The 23,435-nt window shown below is 48.4% G+C and overlaps 1 protein-coding gene across 6 annotated transcripts in view; it reads left to right on the top strand.

Annotated features, from left to right (window-relative positions):
- The first annotated feature begins 4,523 nt into the window (after positions 1-4,523).
- The window catches only part of arhgap44a (Rho GTPase activating protein 44a), a 33,940-nt gene continuing 15,028 nt past the window's right edge, over positions 4,524-23,435 (top strand). For 5 of the 6 annotated variants that reach the window (XM_030344376.1, XM_030344374.1, XM_030344377.1 and 2 more), the window contains exons 1-10: positions 4,524-4,871; positions 19,573-19,612; positions 19,896-20,015; positions 20,403-20,479; positions 20,817-20,928; positions 21,362-21,438; positions 21,628-21,742; positions 21,842-21,910; positions 22,001-22,082; positions 22,942-23,069. In XM_030344376.1, coding sequence (XP_030200236.1) covers positions 4,819-4,871; positions 19,573-19,612; positions 19,896-20,015; positions 20,403-20,479; positions 20,817-20,928; positions 21,362-21,438; positions 21,628-21,742; positions 21,842-21,910; positions 22,001-22,082; positions 22,942-23,069 — 873 coding nt within the window. In that variant the 5' untranslated portion in view covers positions 4,524-4,818. The remainder of the gene's footprint in view (positions 4,872-19,572; positions 19,613-19,895; positions 20,016-20,402; positions 20,480-20,816; positions 20,929-21,361; positions 21,439-21,627; positions 21,743-21,841; positions 21,911-22,000; positions 22,083-22,941; positions 23,070-23,435) is intronic. The other variant, XM_030344373.1, reaches the window with a different exon arrangement.

The raw sequence follows: 23,435 nt of genomic DNA, 5'->3' as shown, positions 1-23,435 counted from the left end.
TGTGTGCGTTGAACGTCCATTGAGTGAATGTATTAAGACTTATTTTTTTCTAAGTTTCTTTTTGTGGGTCTGTTTTTGTGATTGTGTAGGTGTGTGCGTGGGTGTAAGAAAGCAAACTGATCGCTGAAGGCCAAGTTCACAAATAAAGGTTAGGGCGGGGGTCATGATTTGTTATAATTACATAAACAGATGTAAGGCTCTATGTGTATCAAATCCATCTTATATCTGTATTATTCAGCGCAGAATACCAAAGAAAAATACACACATGACTTTGCAGGATTGTGTTCTGCCTCAAATCCATAAAGAACACACCATACATCCATGCATTTACTCGTAAAATAACACACACAAGCAGAGAAGCAGCCTCCTAAAACCATAAATACAGACAGGCAGCGAGACTTTGCCCCACCCTAACCAATGATTCTGTTAGGGTTAGGGTTAGTACTTAGGTTTCAACTGTAGGTGGCGTGTGTTGGGACGGTGGTTGTTATGTAGGTGGTGGTGGTGGAGCTGGTGGTGGATAGGAACAAGGGCCCACAGCAGCAGTGCACTGAGTGCACATACACACACATACACACGCTATTTTTCCCACCGCGTGCTCTCAGCTGTGTTTGCACAAGAATAAATCAATAAAAAACTTTATGGATTGGAGTTCTGTGGCCATCAAAATCAAATCCCAAAAGTACAGCCAAATAATCTAAATCTAAGTTTGAAAAAGTTATTTTTAATTTGTGTATTATCATGTTAGCTGTTCCTCACATTCCTTGCCTCAACAGGTTCTCAGCACAATTAGAAAGTCTCACTGCTTCTCACGTCTCCATAGAATGAAGTGTTGAAGGTCGCGCTGTGAAAGATGGCACCTTTCCAGCTAATACGAGGTGTAAATTTAACCTCACCTCTTACTTGGAAGTCATTTAGTATTCCGTGTAGGAAGGAAGCAACTTTGTAAAAAATTGGGGCACAAGCTGGTCTGTTATTCTTGTATAATTTATTAGTCTGTTTTATTTTGTTTTATTTTGGTGCTTTTCTTCATTGTTCATTGTTCAAATCATTGGAGATATGTATTCAATTAGCTTGTATTTGTATTGTCCTCCAGGGACTAAATAAATTGCCACGGGTGAACATTACATATGACATCATCTTAGTCTTGCACCGTTAGCAAAGCATAGTTTTGCATAACTTAGCTTAGTATATTTTAACATAGTTTAGCATAGCATAGCTGATCAGCCTAAGTGCTCCTTCCAGGTAACTACAGAGCCCGGCCTGTGCTTTGCACCTAAACCGTGCGGGGATGACCATTATTCCCTGCATGTTAAAACAGGGCTTTAGGGAGTAGCTTCGGACCTGTAATACCAGCCCTCCTCAGATGTCACAACGTGTTCATTAGAACTGGCGCTGGCTCGGCTGAGCCTTATTATGGCCCTTGTGGCCCTTCAAAGACCCAACACCCAGTCCTGCTGCCCAGTTGGGCCCATGGTTGTACCGCCAGCCCTGGGGTGGGAAACGCACAGTGGATCCCCCGCCACACCCAGCTGTGTGAGAGCGCACCTGATTAAGACGCACAACCCCTTGTATCCCCTGCTTTCTTTATCCTACCGTTCGTGTGAAGCTGCAGATTTGACAATGTGTTAGTCATGTGTCGGCTGAATATTACGTAATAAAAACCATTCTGATTGTTGTGAACATAAAGGGTGTCCCTGGCTGGCAGGTGGGAGTGGGCGGAGCCGACACAGGAAGACAGAGCGCAGCTGTGAACAACTCCTCCTCCTCTTCCTCCTCTCTGTGATGAACATGTCACCCCCTTTCTTTCTTCAAATGACAGACCTGAGACTTGGCAGCCCCGCCCCACACACTCTGGCTGACTGATCTAGGTAATGTGATGCTTCAGTTTGTGTGTGTGTGTGTGTGTGTGTGTGTGTGTGTGTGTGTGTGTGTGTGTGTGTGTGTGTGTGTGTGTGTGTGTGTGTGTGTGTGTGTGTGTGTGTGTGTGTGTGTGTATGTGTGAACACAAATCTGTGGGTGTGTTTGTGCAAGCACAAATCTGTGTGTATGTGTGTCTCTGTGCAAACACAAATGTGTCTATGCGTGTGTGCTCAAATGTATGTGCATTCACAAATGTGTAGGTGTGTGTGTGTGTGTGCGTGTGTGTGTTTGTGTATGTGTCTGTATGTATGAATGAAGATAAAGACAGTAGCCTCAGTGTCAGATGAATCACATTTAGCTCCAGATTCCGACTTGCCGATTAGCTCCTCGGTAAAACACACACTAATTGCGTTTGTTGGTTTTAAAGAAGAGGTGCGACTGAAGGATCCTCACTTTGATTGAAGCACAGACCCGAGATGAAAGAACGTTTTGAACGGTGTGTGTGTGTGTGTGTGTGTGTGTGTGTGTGTGTGTGTTTGTGCACAACATGTGCTTAGAGGGTGTGTAACAGGTGATGTGCATTCTTAATAACATGTCTGGATACTAGATACTCTGCTGCTCTGCACTGCTGGTTGCTATCAAGGTCCACACTCTGAGCGTGTCGGTGGTAGCTGGCCAAGGTGTGTGTGTGTGGGGGGGGGGGGGGGGGGGGGGGTCGCCAGGGGTCGAAAGGTCACAACCCTGACGGAGGCTCCCATTAGGGCTAACTGGGGAGTGTGCCATTGGTAGCCAGTTATTCCCCGGCTTCTGCCCCCTTACGCGCACACACACAAGCACGCACACACGCACGCACACACCTTTTTAACAGACGTTAAATGTTCACAGGTTTGGAGCTGGAGATTAACAAATAAATACTCGATTAAGATTTATTCATTCCCTTCTCTTCCTAAATGTGTACTCCAAAATAATAAACTACAGATGGTTTAATTTGATTTATACATTCGTCACTGCATAAATAAGGCTAGCGTTTTATTTTCTTAAGGCATCACTATCGACGAAAAGTTCATTTAGCAGGCAGCGCATGTGAGGGTCACACACAATTAGTTCTCAGACTACGGCTTAAGGGTGCTCTCTGTTGGGGGTCGGGGAGAGAAAGAGGAGAGCTGTGGGTGCTGGTGTCTGAGTTTGGGGGAGGAGGGGAGCTGGTTAGGGGGTGAGGGATGGCGAGTAGGGGCGCGGGGATTGGTCAGTCCTTACTGGTCTGAACGCAAGCAAGGGAGGGGGAGGAGGAGGAGGGGGGGGGGGGGGGGGGTAATGAAAACAAATGAGCCATCAGGGTCAAAGGGTCGAGTTCAAGGATCGGGATGCAGTCTCAATTTCACAACACGGTGAGATTAATGAGGCTAATCTGATAGTGTTCCACAGGCAGGCTCCCCGTCTCCCTCCTCCACCCCTCCTGTATCACTTACACCCGCAGGCCCCTCTGATCCAGGGGTGGTGCTGGAGCTGGTGATCAAGGTTTTGGTGGTGTTGGTGCTGGTAAGAAGGGGTAGTGTGTGCCCCCCACCTGTTGCTTTTGGTTTCCGATCCTGTGTCTTTGGGAGTGTTTCGCTAACTGCAGACTGACGGCTACGTTGCGTACTCTTGTTCACAGTGCAATTAAAACGAGGAAAAACCCTTCTATTTTAATAACCGTGGCCAAACAAGTGCACCTTCAATGTTCTTTCTGAGCCTTCCACGTTTTGTGCAGTCACACTAGAATATTTAAATGTATATTGAAAGTTGGATGGGCTCCGACATCTCTTCATGTGTGATTTCTTGAATTACTAATTGAAACAGTGGAAAGATACTGACAATTTATGGAATTTAGTACATTTCACACCAGATGTGTCTCACGTTTTTTTTATATTACACCCTGGATCAAGTAGTAGTCTACTGTTTCGCCATGAGAGCTTATCTCGAGATAAATTGATGCTATGCTATGTTGATATTTTTATTAAAACTATTTTAACCTATCGGGTTTTAATTTAGGGGAAAGACAAAAAAGTTAATGGATAATCGCACTGCACCTAACACAGGCTAGTTTAAGTTTAAGCAATGTTGCCCCCTTGTGGAGGAATAGCCTACTCTAAAGGCAACGCAGATTTCATTTAAGAAACCGGGGACCGTGATGTCCGTCTTTGTAAGCCTATATCATTTTTCAAGCTGTATTAAAATTAGGAACCTTAAAAGGCCTAGGCCTATATGTTTGAAATAAACGGTGGCTTTATTGATTTTCTTTAATGATACATCCACATAAAATGTATTTGTATTAAATTATCTTCTTTCATTTATTCTGTATTAGTCTCATGCTCTCATTTAGCGATGTTACGGTATTCTAAAATATACATGTGTTTACCCAACCTCACCACCCGGGGGCACTGTCGGAAAGAATGTATTTTTACGTCCTGAAGGCCTGACTCATAAATACATACAGTATATTCTAATGAGAATTAATCAAAGGTTTTCCTTCCAATAACACGTAGAAGGCTATGCCCTCAGTTCGTATGTAGTACTGGAAAAATGCTAAATACAAACAACGCCACTCATAGGCGTATAATAAATTGTCTCTAAACACTACATTCCCCACAATGCAATGCAACATAGCGGTTCCATGTCACACTACGCTGTCACGCTCTGCCCAGGCAGCCCGTAGATGTGAACCGCTCCAGCATCCCTGCGTGCGGCTATGGTGCAAATGTATATCTAGAAAATCTATCAGAAAATATGTAAGAAAGAAAGGACAGGAAAACGATAGAAAAATGTACCTTTGCTCCGCGTTAGCATTTGCAATGAGAAGGGGACCGATATGACCGGGCGGACTGTCTGCGGTGGCTCTCTATGGAAAGGGGATGCTATTCTGAGGGAAATGCGGAATCTTTTTCTCTGTAGGTGTTAACGTTAGGAAATTACAAGATGAAGAAGCAATTTAATCGGATGCGACAGCTCGCCAACCAAACGGTGGGCAGGTAAGCGAACCCCTTTTACTGTCTTACCATCTCCCGGTTTATTAGCATCGCCTACTTGGGGGGGAAAAGGGAAACATCTGCTCACCGGTCCAGCTTCAAGTTCTCAATCAGAACCATGCGCACACTTACTGCGTCCTGCAAACATTGCATTTAACACACACACACACACACACACACACACACACACACACACACACACACACACACACACACACACACACACACACACACACACACACACACACACACACACACACACACACACAGAGACAAACACAGACACACACACACGCCGGCCTGCCCGCGCGCACACACACACACACACACACACACACACACACACACACACACACACACACACACACACACACACACACACACACACACACACACACACACACACACGAAACGAGCTACTGGGATTCTCCTGTACTGTACACCCCCCACACACACACACACACGCGCGCACACGCGCACAAGCACACGTTAAGATGTTTGCACGCGGACGCTGGAGTTATCCTGGGTGTCTCCCTGTATCTGTGTATTTAATAAATGAACACTAGACACAGGAGAATTCCAGTGTTCAACGTGTGCATGCATAAAAAACAAAAGGATGAATGTGCGATAATGTGTTTCATTTGGACTGCGTAGCGCGATGGTGAATACCGCATAGGCAGCGTGTCGGCGCAGTCCACCCGGTCCCCTGAAATACATCCCATACAGGCACTCTCAACAACACGCATCACGCCGAAGGGGGTAGCCTGCAACGTTAAAGGCAACGTTGAAATGAAATAATACAGAATATCCATTGCAAAATGTACTTTGTCTGGAGCTGTGAAAGGTGGACATGATAAGGACAGATGCGGCGTTTTAAGATGCTGCGTGATTGAAAAGGTGCAATGTTTTCATACGCAGCTGTGAGGGGGAACCACCTATTTTAGCTCAAACCATCTCCGCCCCTAAATGGCCCATGCTTGTGGAGTGATCTGCGTTTTCTTTGCTAAACGTCAAACTTCACATGGTGAAATATATGGCTCACTCAAAAAGTTGCCATCTATGTTTAGCTGGAAGCTTTTCATGTGGGAGTGTAAATTGCAGTGCAACGGTCGTGCTTTACTTTTTCTGAACATGGTGCTTTTAACAGGGTGTGTGTGTGTGTTCGGTCGGGGGGTGCACATGCGTGCGTGTGTGTGTGTGTGTGTGTGTGTGTGTGTGTGTGTGTGTGTGTGTGTGTGTGTGTGTGTGTGTGTGTGTGTGTGTGTGTGTGTGTGTGTGTGTGCGTGTGTGTGTGCATGTGTGTGTGCGCATATATAGGTCTGTGTGGGTGTGTTCATGAGTGTTGTGTGGGCTGGTGTTTGCGTGCGTGTCATCAGGCCAAAGGGTACGCACTTCACAGGATCTGCGCACCATGTCAATTTTCATTCATTCAGTTTCCCAAAGATGCTTTCACGAGACTTGACGGTCCTTAAGACAACGTTAGCGTGTACAAGGGTTAGATTAGGGTTAGGGTTACATATGTGGGAGGCGTGTGGGTGGTCCATGTGTGCAGGGAAATAGTGCTCGGTTCTGGCTGACTCTTGTTTGTGTTTGTATGAATGTGTGTTTGCGTGCATTGCATGTATTTGTGTGCATATTTACAAATCACGATGCGTGATGATTGGGGGGCGAGTTTGAGTGAGAACATCCTTGTGTGTGTGTGTGTGTGTGTGTGTGTGTGTGTGTGTGTGTGTGTGTGTGTGTGTACGTGTGTCTCTCTCTCTCTCTCTCTCTCTCTCTCTCTCTCTCTCTCTCTCTCTCTCTTTCTCTCTCTCTCTCTCTCTCTCTCTCTCTCTGCATATATTAGCCTATATGCATCCCACATGCTCCTGCCTACACCATCAAACACTGTGTTTAAAACGGTTTAAAATATTCCACACCCTGGCTTGTTGTTTTCTAGGCTGTTATGTAAGTGCATCAAGGTGGTGTGGCTTGTTGCAGCACAACAGACCATATGGAGCAGACTACACCGAGACGTTGGCTGGAGTCTGAGTGCAGGGGCCTTGCTGGCCTTCCTGTAGCCAGGCCGCAGCATGCCCCATAGACCTGGCCTACTTGGGCGTGTTAGAGAGAGAGAGAGAGAGAGAGAGAGAGAGAGAGAGAGAGAGAGAGAGAGAGAGAGAGAGAGAGAGAGAGAGAGAGAGAGAGGGGAGAAGACACGCAGTGTTTATGTAACGAGCATTGAAGGCTCGTTGCATAAACACCCCTTTCTGCAGATGCTCCCCATTGTGACTGAAGATGGGGGTTTCAAGCCGAGGTGAGGAAGTGACTGTATCCTCGTGACGTTCTGTGTTCTGGCCCAGTGGTGGTCATGACAACGGAGGCTGGGTGGGGGCATCTTGCTGGGATGGATAAGTAGAGTTTTAAGGGGAGGGGGTGTAATAGCCACATGTAATAGCATTCTGATTCACAAATCATGGCAACTATCCCCTTTTTTATTCATCTTCTAATGCTTTCTTTAAGGCTAATATTGGTTCAACATGCCCTGGAAGGTCCTTGAACGACCCATATAATAATATAAAGGTGTGTGCGTGGGTGTGTGGCAACGAAATCCCCCTCAACGCTCCTCCTGGCTCCTGGGGACGGTGGGGACCATGGGAGTTCCCCTGTTGCATTGTGGGTGATGGAGCGGTCTGTGTTGAAGGTGACCCGGATGTAGGTCTGTTGGAGGTGTGAGTGTGTGAGTTCTCTCTGTGACCCAACCAGTACCATACCCACCAGGGAGGCACTGTCAGCCCAGTCCTCGCTCTCTTGCCGGCGGATTCTGATAGGTGCTGGGGCTCACCGATGGATGAATCATTCACCCCGATGATGAGAGAGAGAGAGAGAGAGAGAGAGAGAGAGAGAGAGAGAGAGAGAGAGAGAGAGAGAGAGAGAGAGAGAGAGAGAGAGAGAGAGGGGCAGAGAGAGGCTTATGCTCTATGGATCTGTACAGAGGAAACTGCATATTTTCTTGTTTCTGTCAATGACTTTGGAACGCAACGTGTGTGTGTGTGTTGTGTGTTGTGTGTTGTCGCCGCGGTTTGTTCGTGTGTGTGTGTGTGGGCCCCCCTAACCCTGTGTGTGTAGGTTGAAAGGGATTGGCCAAAGAGTGAAGGTCTTCCTTCATAGTAGTCTCCCGGTTGTGCTGTGTCAGCATCTCTCTCTGGCTCTCCCCCGGGCTGCAGATCGGCTGCCTGGGTGTGACACACGGTCATGTGGCACACGGTCATGTGACAGCAGCCTCTGGACCAATCAGCCTCGAGCCTCGAACACCCTGTTGTATAGCCTATGTATGTGTGGACAGAGAGAACCATTACTGATGAACTGTGTGGTTCGAGAACATTACTGAGGAACTGTGATCACAGAACCATCACTGAGGAACCATGAAGTCAGAGAACCATTACTGAGGAACTGTGTGGACAGAGAGAACCATTACTGAATAACTGTGTTCACAGAACCATTTCTGAGGAACTGTGGACAGAGAGAACCATTACTGAGGAACTTTGTTCATAGAACCATTACTAAGGAACACGAGGACAGACCAGAGGCAGTGACCGTTCAGTGAGCTGAAAAAGAAGAAAAACTTTGTAAAATAGGTTGACGTGACATTTTGTTGTGTCGGTTCCAACAAGACAGTTTATATGAAATTAAACTGGCCTCAGAGAATGAGACTGAAAGGAGAAACAACCTCTCCCTTTCAATAGTCGGTGGACTAGCCAATTTGGGGAATGCGTAGCATGTCTAGCCTGGAGCATCACTTTGTGGTTCCGATACTGTATCTCCTGACCTATTTCTCATTCTGCCCAGCGCTCAGCCTATCTGGGTCTAGGACAACTTGTTAAGAGGATTCAATTTATTCTAGGTCTTTGTTAAATACCTCATGCTTAATGGGATATACCACAATATCGTGTTGAAGGGAATGAAAATCTGTAACCCTGTCTGAACATTTTCTTGACTTATAAATCGTATCTGTCAAGTCGTCCATCTTGGATCTATTTTGATTGTGTCGGCTGGCATCTGTGCCCAACTACACAGTACCTTGCCTTTCATATTCGGACTGCAGCAGCCTGGGGTCAACTCAGAAATATTCCCTGCCTGGCCTAAGCTACGCACCTTCTTCAAATATAGTAGTAGTGACCAATCGCTGCCTCTTCTTCTTTCTCTCTGTCTGTCTCTGTCTCTGTCTCTCTCTCTGTCTCTCTCTCTCTCTCTCTCTCTGTCTCTCTCTCTCTGTCTCTCTGTCTCTCTCTCTCTCTCTCTCTCTCTCTCTCTCTCTCTCTCTCTCTCTCTCTCTCTCCCCCTATCTCTCTCTCTGTCTCTCTGTCTCTGTCTCTCCATCACTCTCTCTCTCTCTTTATCGTTTCTCTCTCCCTCTCCGTTACTTTCTCATTATCTTTTTGCTCTCTCTCTCTCTCTCTCTCTCTCTCTCTCTCTCTCTCTCTCTCTCTCTCTCTCTCTCTCTCTCTCTCTCTCTCTCTCTCTCTCCCTCTTAGCAACACATGGTGAAGGCATCACAAATAAACTGGCCTATACTGGCCAGTAACAACCAACTGGGATTATGACGGAAGAAAGAGGAGCCAAAAGACATTTGTTATATCATTATTGTTATGCTACCTAGTGTACTGTCCGTTGATTTTGCTTCATAAGGAATTAGTTTGGGATGATTTGATGGAGGGTGAAAAAAGGGAAATGGGTTTGTGTGTGCATGCCATACATACATGTACACTGTGCATGAACAAGTGTTTTAGGTGTATAAAGACAATGTTGCATGTTCTATGTGGGCTGTGTGTTGAGTTGTTTGCGTAAGAGACCTCCCACACAGGCTGAGAGCAGAACACGACGCGCTGTTCTGGTGACGGGTGGGGGTGGGGGTGGGGGTGGGGGGGGACACGAACACAGCTGCTCTCTCTCTCCCATCTCTCACTCTCTCATCTCTCACTCTCTCCGCCTCTCTATCTCAATCTCTGTCTCCCTCTCCGTCTTACTCACTCCATCATAGTCTCTGATAACTTAATTCTCAATATATGTCTCTCCCTCTTCCACTCTCACTCACTCACTCATTCAGTCACTTACTCACCCACTCACTCACTCACTCACTCACTTACTCACTCACGCACGCACACACTCTTTCACTCACTCACTGACTCACCCACTCACTACTCACTCTCACTCACTCACCCTCTCTCTCTCTCCCACTCTCCCTGAGTTGTGTATCTTCCATGCTGCGTTCCCAAATACCTTTACATATCTCTCAACACAATTAGCCCTTTAGGTCGCCCGTCTGCCTTGCCTACGTCTTCTGCCTAAAGCAGCACCACACTGTATCGGCCCGGCACATTATATTCTCCGACCTCGTCAGCCTGTGTTCATTTAAACAGGTAACGGCAGAAGTGTTTTGCCTCGTCGTGTCTTTATCTCTGTATCTTTCCATAATTACTCTCTCACTTGCTCACTAACTCACTCACTCACTCACTCGCTCGCTCGCTCACTCACTCGCTCGCTCGCTCACCAACTCACTCACTCACTCACTCACTCACTTTCTCACTCACTCACTCACTCACTCACTCACTCACTCACTCACTCACTCACTCACTCACTCACTCACTCACTCACTCACTCACTCGCTCACTCGCTCACTCACTCACTCGCTCGCTCACTCACTCACTCACTCAGCCACTCACACTCTCTCTCTCTGTCTCTCTATCTCTCACACACTTGCTCACTGTCTCTCCCTCTCTCTCCCTCCCTCTCACTCACTCACACACTGAGCTCACTCACTCGCTCACTCACTCACACTCTCGGTCCCTCTTTATCTCTCTCTCACACACTCACTCACACTCTCTCTCTCTCCATCCCACACTTAGTCTCTAGCTCTCTCTCTCGCTCCCTCTGTGTTTCTGCCAACCCACCTTTTTTTTTTTTCGTTTGGCAAGAGCAGCACCATGCAGATTTCCGGAGATGGTGCCGCCGCCGCCTCTCAGAAACACAGATGATCTGATGAGCCCCTTTCATTTCACTGTAGCCCTGCCTACAACCCGTTTGTTTGCATTGTCGAGGAAATCTTGCGATTCCCTTTTGCGCTTACGATTCATACGTCTACGACGCATTAACATTGTAAGCCTAGTATTTTTGTAGCAACAAATGCTTGATAATTCAGTCAAATGATTCACCGATAATTGAAACATTTGAATGGTTGAATTATCGACAGATGGATTGATCGACTAGTCAATGATTGACGTTCGCTTTCAAGACGTTTCCTGCTCCTTACTCTCTAGGACTTCAGTGAGTGCCCCATCTCCACACTTGGTATATTTTTAGTGCGTACACACACACTCTCTCTCGCCCCCAGGCCCTGTGACAACGCGTGGCTTTCTGTTAGGGGAGGGGACTCATTGTACCGGAACAAGAAGAACTCATCATTTATTAAACCCGGAGTTACTAGGGCCTACACACATGCTTACTGCCTACTACCCACAATGCCCCTGGGCGGCTCTAAATGAACCAGGTCGTCTGCGTGCCCTACAGTTAGTGTTGACGAAAACTCATGAGCACCACGCCATGACCCCTCTCAGTGCTGCGCGAGAGTTATTTTTTGTTCTTCGATAAAGAGCCTTTGTCAACAAGTCATATCGGTCATCACAGAGGGATGATGTCAACGGGGAACAGAAGGGGCAGTCCGTCCGGTTCCACATCGGTGGTTCCTACGGCGGTGCGGTCCTCTTAAAGGGACCTCGCTCCCCTCTGCTTATCACCCCGATTATCACCTCCAGCCTTCCACTCGCAGTCGACTAGAGCCCTGGGTACCGTGGTAACGGGAGACGGAGGGGTGATGATCTTTGGTCAGGAGGCTTCGCATTGTAAAGGATGGAGGGGGTCTCATCCATTGTTTTGTTTTGGTATCCGTCAGTCTTTTCGTTGGTCTCTGTGGCGAATGGTTGGGTTCTGTCTGTCTGTCCCAGTGGACTTTGCGCATACAGCGGTGGTCAGGCTGGGTTGAAGCGAGTCCATCACACACACACACACATACACACACACACACACACACTAGTCACACGTACACACAGTCACACACACACACACACACACTAATCACACGTACACACAGTCACACACACACACACAAAGACACACACACACACACACACACACACACACACACACACACACACACACACACACACACACACACACACACACACACACACACACACACACGCACGCACACAGAGACACACAGAGACACACAGAGACACACAGAGACGCACGCACAGAGTCCCTGGCCACTTCAGGCCTGGCCCCTAGAGGCCTTGCCACTAGAGGCCTCGCAGACCGCTGCTGCCCATGAGCTCACCTATAACAGGAAGTGACCTCAGCAGCTGACATAATGTAGATGCCGGTTGCAATTCCACACCAAGCCCATACTGGGAAAATGCGCTATGGATATAACACATGGAAGTTACTGTGACGACAGAAATAAATAGCTGTTCCATAGGGGATGATAATATGGTGCCTTTTCTTTTCTTCAGATGGTAGTGATTACATAAGCCATTACTGCACAGAGCTCTGGAATATGTCGATGAAGCTATAGTCAACTTTATGGAGATGTAAGGACATGCATGTCTGTGGTGAAGGTTCTTGGTAGCGATTCTGTAAATCTTATCCAGGAGATCACCCTTGGCATTTGTATTTCGCGTGCAAAATGTTTATTATTCATAATGTAATATTTTATTTAGTTACTGGGTCGCCCTGTTCCTCAGAGTGGGACTGCTCCAAGGCTGTGAGACGAGCATATGTTCAATTGGTTGAATCCTCGTCGTGGATCTTTAGTTCTGCAGAGCCAGTGACCAGGGGCGACTCCCTCAATGTGCCCACTTCCTGCCGCGGACAAAGAGAGACCACGATCAAAACAGGATGCATTGTTCTAAAAACTGTCCCGTGCTGTTCATTCTTCGTTTTGGGTTAAGCATTTTTTTGGTTTTATTTTTAGTGACAGGACAAGCTTGCTTATCTGGAACCTATATTTAAATGGATAAGGATCTACAGTATATTATTTGTGGTCATATCAGGAGGGAAAGGATGCTTGAAAGATCTACAGTGAACACACGTGTATGCATATATGTGGTTCATTGAGCCAAAGTATTTTAGGGCATTCTTTAATTATTATTATTATGGGAGTTGATATGAGCTCATTCATATATACAATTGGTTCAAGGTGAACAAAGATATCCCTTAAAGTTGGGTAAAGATAAAGAAATAAATCCTTGATGTGTTGTTCTCCGGAACGATTCTTAATGTAGTAGCCTAGAAAAACATGTGCATGGATTCAATTTATACAGGCCTTTACAATTTCAAATGCGCTATTGATATTACGATTTTAATAACCCTAGCCCTATATAGAATAGAACAATTTAAAGTGAAAGCAGAAACTCTGAAAGAGATTGTTCATAAATGAGGTAATGAACAATAACACACTGCTGTCTCTCTATGTTGTTTTTTCGCTCTCTTTGGGTCTCTTTTTCTCTTACACTCTCTGTGTGTCTCATTGTATCTGAGACCTCTCTCTCGCTCTCGCTCTTGCTCTCTCTCTCTCTCTCTCTCTCTCTCTCTCTCTCTCTCTCTCTCTCTCTCTCTCTCTCTCTCTCTCTCTCTCTCTCTCTCCTTTTTACACTCTCCTTTTCTCTTTCTCTCTCATTGTCTTCCTCTCTCTCTCTGGTGGGTTTGGGTGAAAGTGCCCGAGGGTGTCTGTGTACTTAAATGTGCACATCCTTTTACACGTGTGTGTGTGTGTGTGTGTGTGTGTGTGTGTGTGTGTGTATGTGTGTATGTGTGGCTGTTCTTGTATACGTGTTCGTCATTGTATATAGGTGCTGGGTTTATTTGTTCTCGTATTTGACTTTTGTTTAAACACACAAAGAGTAGTGAGCACTGTCCGTCGTGGGTCTACTCCTCCTTGGTTATTCTTGCATACTTAACAAAGCGCTGACCTAGTTTACCGGACAACCACAGTAAGTAGGTTTCTCTGTCGGAGCAGCCTCACGCCCTTGCAGTCGGTCGTCCCCTCAGCCCGGTCGTTTAGAAGGAGACCCATCCAGGTCCTCTCTGGTTCACCCTGCAAAGGTCTGGGGGGGAAATGTGCTGTTCGAGGCACTATGCACTGCTTCTCTAGTAGTATGGCTGATTGTGTGTGGGGTGTGTGTGTGAGTGTGTGTGGATGTGACTGTGTAGTACTGTTAATGCACCATGGATGGGTTGTGTGTGTGCGCGCGGATGAGAGTGTACGTGCATGTGCTTGCGTGCTTGTGTGCATGCGAGCGTGCCATACTGTTAATGCACCACGATGGGTTTTGTGTGTGTGAGTGTGGAAGTGGTTGAGTGTGTGTGTGTGTGTGTGTGTATGGGCTTGAGTGTGGATATGAGTGTGGATCTCTGTTAAAGCGCGACATGCACACACACAAACACACACACACACACGCGCGGGTGCAGACACACACACATACACACACACACACACACACACACACACACATGCGCGGGCAGACACACACACACACACACACACACACACACACACACACACACACACACACACACACACACACACACACACACAAGTGGGCGCAGACACACACACACACACACACACACACACACACACACACACACACACACACACACACACACACACACACACACAAGTGGGCGCAGACACACACACACACACACGTACACACACACGTACACACACACACACACACACACACACACACACAAAGGCTGGGGGCCTGGTGCCAGTGCAGGGAGCCCCCTCGGTGCCCTGTGGGGACCCTAGCCACCATCCTGCCCCACTATCCCCAGGGCAGCGCCGCTGTCCCGGGCCCAGGCCAGGGCCTGCTGGTCACCAGGCCAGCGGGGTCAGGTAGAGGGAGCCTGAGAGAGGCCCTCATCCCGCCTGTGAGTGAGGTGACTCCGAAGATGCATGGAGGAGACCTGTAGGACGGGAGCCTCGGATCTGACAGTTGGCCGGGCCTGGGGCCAGCGTGGTGAAAAGAGGGGGATGCTGTTTTATTCACGTTTGATTATTTCCACATATATTATTCATGGTTTGGGAGAGCCAGCACTGAGCTGGAGGGCTAGGCAGCCGGCTGTCCAGCATTAGCATGGTGAAAGAGAAGACAAATATCTGTTGACGCACGTGTGTGTGTGTGTGTGTGTGTGTGTGTGTGCGCGTGTGTGTGTGCGCGTGTGCGTGTGTGTGTGTGTGTGTGTGTGTGTGTGGTTTATTATGTATAGGGATTTGTGTATTTGTATATGTATTTTTAGGTGTCTGTTTGTGTGTGTGTATGTATGTATGTCTGTATTTTTATTTGTGAGTGTGTGTGTGTGTGTGTGTGTGTGTGTGTGTGTGTGTGTATATTTAAGTGTGTGTGTTTGTGTGATGGTCATATCCCCTGCAACTCTCAGCTGGTTACTAAGCAGCATGTTAAGGACATTAAGAGGGTGTTGTTGAAATTTGTCAGAGCAAATATTTCTGGGGCTGATTTATCTTCCTCCTGTGTCGGTTTGCATTGCACAGCTATGGGCCTGTCTGACCTCCCCAGGAATTACATAAATAAACCCTAATAACATTGCATTTATTCTGCAGTTATGTTCAATAAATCTGATGACTAATACGTTCTCTTCTTCAATAACATCATAGCTTTGATTATTGTGTGTGCGAGTGCAAGTGCGAGTGTGTGTGTAAGGCAGTTTGTCGAGCATTCCTGTGTGTTTGTGTTGACAAGTGACAGAGTGTGTGTGTGTGTTCACGTGTGTGTATATCTATGCTGGTGAGTATGTGTGTGTGTTCCTGTGTTTAAAAAGGGACTGAGAGCATATTTGTGTCTGCCTGTGTGTGTATATGTGTGTGTCGCATTTTGATCACGCAGGCAGCGTCAGCAGACCCCCCCCCCCCACCCCCACCCCACTGTATTTTCCCTCAGGACTCATTGGGAGTCTCGTCACACGCGCTCACAGAACAACCACCAGTCACCTTCTCACCTTTGAGCGCCGGGCTTGCCTCACCTCGAGATCCGACAGACCCCGTAGCAGTGGGAGCCGTTCTGTTCTGTGACGTCTTGCTCCAACATCTACATTATGAGTCGACGCACGTGTTGACGTGCAGATGAAGAGCTGGGCTGGTATCTCCGTGGAAGGAAATACCAGCGGCCGAACACAAACATAGCTCACACAGAAGGGAGGTCTGCTCGCCTTGATCCCCTCTGTCAGCCTTCATGTTCAGACCAACGTTGACTTCATTTGACCTCTGAAGCGTGCACTCAGATATGTTGTGCTGCTTCCTCTGGGAGATCTATTTGATGAGGGGTACGTTCTTATAATGCAATGCTAGCCCGCTGTCTAACCCTTGCCCTAGCTTTTTAATGTTGTTGGACGGACTAGATTCTGGTCACAGGACAAACAGTCTAACAGTTTTAAGTAGCAGCCGCTTTTGTCGAAACTTTCGTTAAAAGCGGTTGCTACATAAAGTGTTAGATACAAGTTACTAATCAGACGGTTGTGGTTTGGCTCCTTGCTCAAGGATGCCTATGGCTAGACTGCAGAGGGTGGGGTTGAAACTCACAACCTTTTGGCTGGGAAACAAACACTGCTCACAATCTAACAACACACGACAACAAGCGATTCATCATCCATCCCAGAGGAATGTAACTGTCCTCCTCACTATGAAACCAACATACTCTCCCCCCTCACAGCTTAAGATCCTCCCTCAACCGTTTCTCAGTCCCAGCTGTGCTTCTCAAGCCACGCTGGGTGTGTGTGTGTGTGTGTGTGTGTGTGTGTGTGTGTGTGTGTGTGTGTGTGTGTGTGTGTGTGTGTGTGTGTGTGTGTGTGTGTGTGTGTGTGTGTGTGTGTGTGTGCGTGTGTTTGTTTGTTCTGTGTGTGTGTATTTTCGTTCTGTGTGTTTGTGTGTTTGTTCTGTGTGGTCTGTGTGTGTGTGTGTGTGTGTGTGTTCGTTCTGCACGTGTGTGCTTGTGTGTGTGTGTGGGGTGCCAGAGGCTCCTAGGGGACATGTTCAGTGAGCCAACCGAAAGCCAGAGAGACTGTGACGAGCTCCCAGCTGCTCAGCGGGGCCCGGGGCCCCTGGGTGGACCCGGAGTCACTCATGTGACCATCTGTCTCAAGGAGTCTCCACAAAGAGCAGCAGCAGTTGTGGCTTCATGGCCTCCCGGGTTCTGAGTACAAGGAGGCGGCTGATTGGGCCGTAGCAGGGACGGGAACAAAGATGGGTGGTCTCCCTTCTGGCATGGGATTGGTCGGTCCACATTCCATTCATTCATCCCTCTAACTATTTTTAGTATGTAGTGTTAGCCGATTATTTGTACCCAAGGTGAAGGTTAATTGGCACAGGTTGTTAAGGAGCAGGTGGAGGTTAGGCAAATCGCTGGAGGATCTACAGGTAAGTCTTCAGACCTTGGAGGGTGAACGCAGGACCACTCAGATGGGAATAGACCCGCCCTAGGCACTTCACTACACTACACTACACAGCATCCTTGCATACCATACCTTCCCTCGTAACGTTCCCTCTCGCTCTCATCCATATTCCACATGCGTCTGAAGGCCGGCTCTGTTGTAACACACATGTTGACCCAGTTCCCAAGAGACTCCTCCCATGCTCCAGCATGTCCCTCAGCTCCGTCTCTCGCTGGGTTGATAGCACGTCTCATTAGAGCTCCGTGCATTCGTGGGCAGTGCTGTATGTTTGTATTGTGGGGTTGCGTACACACACACAACACAGATGCAAGGCTGTCGACATCGTTCAAAGGAACAGTTTGAGTGGTTTAGTTCCCGTGAGGAAATTGCATGTTGTCCTTGTGCCGTCAACGTCAGGGTATTTCTGTTGAATCCCCAAACAATAAAGCCCGTTCTGCCGCTGCTATATTTAAACCACTTTCTCTGCGTGTAAAAAATACTTTTTTTCGGAATTGCATTTTGATAATTGACAAAATGCTATTATGCTGATTGGCATAGGTCTTGTAGGGGGACAATCCCAGGAAGTGGCTGGGCAGACAGGCACGGGAAATGGGCGTGTGTGTGTGCGTGCGTGTGTGCCCGCTCGTGTGTGCGTGGATGCCTTCTTGAGTGTGTGTGTGTGTGTGTGTGTTTGTGTGTGTGTGGCTGATGGGCAATTTACTTGGAGGGGGGGGGGGGACAGATTGGACCCATGTCACCAAGAGGTCAGCCTGCCTGGAGTCAGGCTCCCTTGGCTCCGTACCAGTCGCCTCATTCATGGCAGGAAGTACCTGATGCTACCCCCCCCCCCCCCCGGATCTGATTAACCCACGCTGGATTATGGACCTGGGAGAGTGCTTGGCAAAGATGAGCCGTGGGTGTCTTTAAGGCCTAAGGCTCATTACCACCACCCTAGTAAAAGGCTGTTGGACTGTGCTCACAAGACCCAACTTAAACCACCATTACCACACGAGACATCGAGAACCTTTGGATTTGCAGATCCGGCTTAAAGTTAATTGGAATAAAAATGCGTGGATGTAAATGAGGATCTGATTTTGGGATCCTGAATTTCAAACAGCAACAGTGATGTTTGAATGTTCGTTCGGCACACCAACACATGTTCCCGTTCAGAAGGTTTTGAATGGGAGCTGTAGTCTAACAAAGACCAGTTGTGTTGACCTCAGAGAAACGCAACATTTTCACCTCGTCCTATGTCACTCCTAACACACTACATCTGGCTCCGATTCCTTCTTCGTGGGAGTCAGCTGTTGTGGATGTTGTGCAACCATCGTGGGTCTCCTCAGACGGACACACCACGGCGAATCACTCAAAGGTCCCGCGGGTTTAGCAGAATGTGCCTCAGTGTCCCAGGGAGAGGATGATGATACACTAACACCACCAAGCCAGCCGGTGCACGCACACACACACACACACACACACACACACACACACACACACACACACACACACACACACACACACACACACACACACACACACACACACACACACACACACATCCTCGTTTGTAGTGGGACACCCCGGCCCTCCAGATGTGTTTTAACATTCGGCTTGTTTCATTCAATCCCCCCCCCGTCACCCTGCCCCAGGGCCCTTGTCACCACGCCGACCGCATCAACAGAACATCCAGCTCCACTGTGAGATCTCTGGGGACACAGAACAAGAGAGGGGAACCCCCCCCCCCCCCCCCTCATGGAGATAATACTGGTCACCGAGGCGAGGAACATGAGGTTTATGATGCTCAGCGTCAGTAGTGGGGGGGAGGGGAGAGAGTGTGCATTGCCCAACAGTTATTGCTGTGATCCGGAGCAATGGAAGCCAGGCGACGAGTGACATGCACAACATGGGACTCATTATCGAGTTAGATGCGAGTTGAATTCCTACCTCATGTTGAATGCAAGGACCACCACTGTTGATGAGGTCATTGTGATGGGATGAAATCATGATGGGCAAAATAATCCATATCGCTATCGGCCAATTAACGTGATACCGATGCATCTTTAGTAAAAGCTTTTTGGTTTCCCTGGGTTTGCCATCTCAGAACAGCACACGAGGCAGTCCAGTACCGTTGCATTGTCATGCTTCAGTTTGCTGGTTCACATGTTGATTGACCTCCTTAACTCCTAGTTTGTTTGTTTGTCTTGTTTTGTCTCAACAGGGCAGAGAAAACAGAGCCGTTGAGCGATGACCTGTTACAGGTGAGATGTTGTGTGGGTTTGTATGCGTGTGTTTGTCTTTCTGTGTGTGTATGCACATAAAAAACACACCAAAAAAAACAAGGAATTAATAGTGATGCCATTAAAGATGTAACCGGGAAGCCTTATAGCTTGCTACTCATTAAATTAAAACAACAAGTGTTTAGCCTTAATAGTTCATCTGTTATCAGTGTCATACAGGGTTAGGGTTAGGGTTAGTTGTTTCATTGGTTGCAGGTTTGCTGATGTGTATGTGTCTGCCCACGCTGGTCCTTCCTGACCACAGGTGGAGAAGCGTCTGGACCTGGTCAAGCAGGTGACCCACAGCACTCACAAGAAGCTGACGGCCTGTCTCCAAGGGCAACAAGGGGCCGAGGGGGAGAAGAGATCCGTCAAGTCCCCGTCGGTGAGTGGGCGCGCCGTAACACACACACCGCTGTAGGCAATGACAGACACCGAGACCCCCGGCAGAGCTGTGATGGAAACTGAACCGTACCGCGGCCCACGTGTAAGGGGAATGACAAAGAGAGAGGGGACAGATGCACAAGGAACTAACAACAGGACGCCCACAGCATACACACAACATCCAAACATGTACAGTGTGCACATGCTTACACACAGCAGCACATCTGCACACACAAACACACACACATATCACACAGCCACACACACACACACACACACTTACGTACACAAACACACAGACACAGAGTCAGACAGTCACACACCAACACACACGCACACACACACACAATAATAGGGTAACGTAATAGGGTGTGTTTTGTGTGTTTAGAAGAAGCTGCCCCTCACCATGCTGGCCCAGTGTCTGGTGGAAGGAGCCGCCGTACTGGGGGACGACTCCCTCCTGGGGTAAGTGGGAGAAGCTACAACGCTTTTATGCCTATATGTAGACATGCTCTACACATATTCTCTCTCTCTCTCTCTCTCTCTCTCTCTCTCTCTCTCTCTCTCTCTCTCTCTCTCTCTCTCTCTCTCGCACACACACACACACTCGTCCTCGCTATCTCTTCCTGACTCTCTCTGTTACACACAAGCACTTGACACACACTCTCACACTCTCTCACACACACACACACACCCCCACACACACACGCACACACGCAGGCCACCTTTCCTCATTGATTGCCTCATCGACGCGTGCGTTCCCATGGAGCGTGACGCCCTGTGACTCTGTGGCGACGGACAGGAAGATGCTGACGCTGTGCGGGGAGACGGAGGAGAGTCTGGCCCAGGAGCTGCTCCAGTTCGAGGTCCAGATAGAGAGGGACGTGGTGGAGCCCCTCTTCGTGCTGGCCGAGGTGAGGCCGAGACGAACCGAGCTGCTGCCGTGAGCTTGACTCTGTGTTGGCAAATACACCGATTCTGTAGCGCTTCCGACATTAGTCCATGTTATTAATGCACCGCTGTCTGGGAGGTTAAACCATTGTCGCTCCTGGCTTCAATGAAACTCTTTTACTGGTCATTTTAATCTTTGTTGTGGTTCACATCCGAGGCAAGGAGGCGCTCAGGATTCTTTGGCGGAATCTGTGTTTATTTGGTCGATAATTTAGGTAAATTACAGTATATTAGTTACAGAGATCTTAGTGAAGCGAGGAGAGACTGTTACGATGTTTTATTTACCCAGGCCGGTATTGTGCTCTAAGTGTTCAAAAATAACCAACCGCCCTGGTATTTTCCACACAAAAACGGGTTTGCGTTTTTCCACAATCCAGTGTGTCTTCCATCATGCAGGTGGACATCCCCAACATCCAGAAACAGAGGAAGCACTTAGCGAAGCTGGTCTTGGACATGGACTCCTCCCGGACAAGGTGAAGGGAGGTGACACCTCGGGCCTTCTCCTAGGTCCTTCCCGCAGGAGGTCACATGTCACTTTGGGGCCGTTCGAGACGTATTGGGGGTGGATGATGTCAGGGTGGGTGGTCGTGGTGGGGAGGAGGAGGGGGTGGTTCACTGCATGTCGTGTGAGCTGTTGGTTCTGAATGCCCCCGTGTCCGTAGGTTCCACCAGTCGTCCAAGTCCTCCAGCCACCCCAGCACTCTGCAGCCCGGCGCCAAGGCCGAGTCCCTCCGGGAGGAGATGGAGGAGGCGGCCAACCGGATGGAGATCTGCAGGGTGCGTGACTCGTCGGAGCCCCCCCAGCCGTGTCTGATCGTCGCCTCGTCCTGTACGCCCCGGCTGAATCTGTTCTTGTCTTTTACTTCCCTCTCTCAGGATCAGTTGTCAGCAGACATGTTCAGTTTTGTGGCCAAAGAAATGGACTATTCAAATTACTTTCAGACGGTGAGTCTTGACCTTCGAATCACCTCTAGAGTGAGTTCTGAATGATGCTACAAATATTGTCACATGTCTATTTCTCCTTTCTGCTTCCAGTTGATAGAAATCCAGGCCGAGTACCACAGGAAGTCGTTAGAGATCCTCAACAGTGTTCTGCCCCAGATTAAAGCACAGCAAGGTGACTCACACTGTTGGCCCAAAGCCTACAGTGTTTCTAGTGTTTGTCTCTGTGAGTGTATGCTTTCCATTCGTCATGCATGGTGATTCGGATATTCATCACGTTTGTGAGTGAATGCTTAATCGCACATGCATCCAGGTGTGTCTGTGTAGTGAACGTGTGGGCTATGTGGGTATGTATGGGTATGTGTTGCACCACAGAGTGTGTGTGTTGTGGTGCGGAATATAATGCTGGCAGCCTCTATGTTGTGGTGAGTGTGTGATGCTAGCACCCCTTTTATATTGGTGCAGTGTGATGCTAGCAGCCCCCGTGTACTGGTGCAGTGTTACGCTAGCAGCCCCCTGTGGTGTGATGCATTGTGATGCTAGCAGCCCATGTGGTGTGGGGCAGAGTGTGATGCTAGCATCCCCTATGGTGTGCTGCACAGTGTGATGCTAGCATCCCCTATGGTGTGCTGCACAGTGTGATGCTAGCATCCCCTGTGTTGTGGCGCAGAGTGTGATGCTAGCACTGCAGCCCCTGTGTTGTGGTGCAGTGTGATGCTAGCAGCCTCTGTGTACTGGTGCAGTGTGATGTTAGCAGCCCCTGTGCTGCAGAGTGTGATGCTAGCGGCCTCTGTGCGTGGAGCAGAGTGTGATGCTAGCAGCCCCTGTGTTGTGGTGCAGTGTGATGCTAGCTGCCCCTGTGCTGCAGAGTGTGATGCTAGCTGCCCCTGTGGTGTGGTGCAGTGTGATGCTAGCAGCCCCTGTGCGGCAGAGTGTGATGCTAGCAGCCCCTGTGCGTGGAGCAGAGTGTGATGCTAACAGCCCCTGTGCGTGGAGCAGAGTGTGATGCTAGCACCCCCTTTGTTGTGGTGCAGAGGCGTGGGTGGAGAAGCCGTCCTTCGGGAAGTCCCTGGAGGACCATCTGAACATCAGCGGCAGGGAGATCGCGTTCCCCATCGAGGCCTGCGTCACCATGCTGCTGGAGTGTGGCATGCAGGAGGAGGTGTGAGCCCCCATATGTTTAATATGTATACATAACCTACGTATAGCACACACAACGTACATGTAACATCAGTAGCGTACCGTGGGGTTTAAGTCAGGGCCTTCAGTAACGAACTCCACCAACGGCCAACCCCCAAATACGACATGCACACAAAATGAGATGCCGATACAACCAACACAGCCGCAATATGCGCTACTGCATAACATCCACAACAAGACAGTTGATCTTCAGCAACAACAACAGCGCACACGCACACCACTTTGCATTACCGCAGATATGGAGTAATGCAGCATCACCATCAGATCTTTTCTTATGTCACTCTGCAACCAGATTGCACGTCACACACATGACACAAAAGTGTTCACA

This window comes from Gadus morhua, chromosome 2 (genome assembly GCF_902167405.1).
Source record: "Gadus morhua chromosome 2, gadMor3.0, whole genome shotgun sequence".
NCBI lineage: Eukaryota > Metazoa > Chordata > Actinopteri > Gadiformes > Gadidae > Gadus > Gadus morhua.
This window is presented reverse-complemented; position numbering and strand designations above follow the sequence as displayed.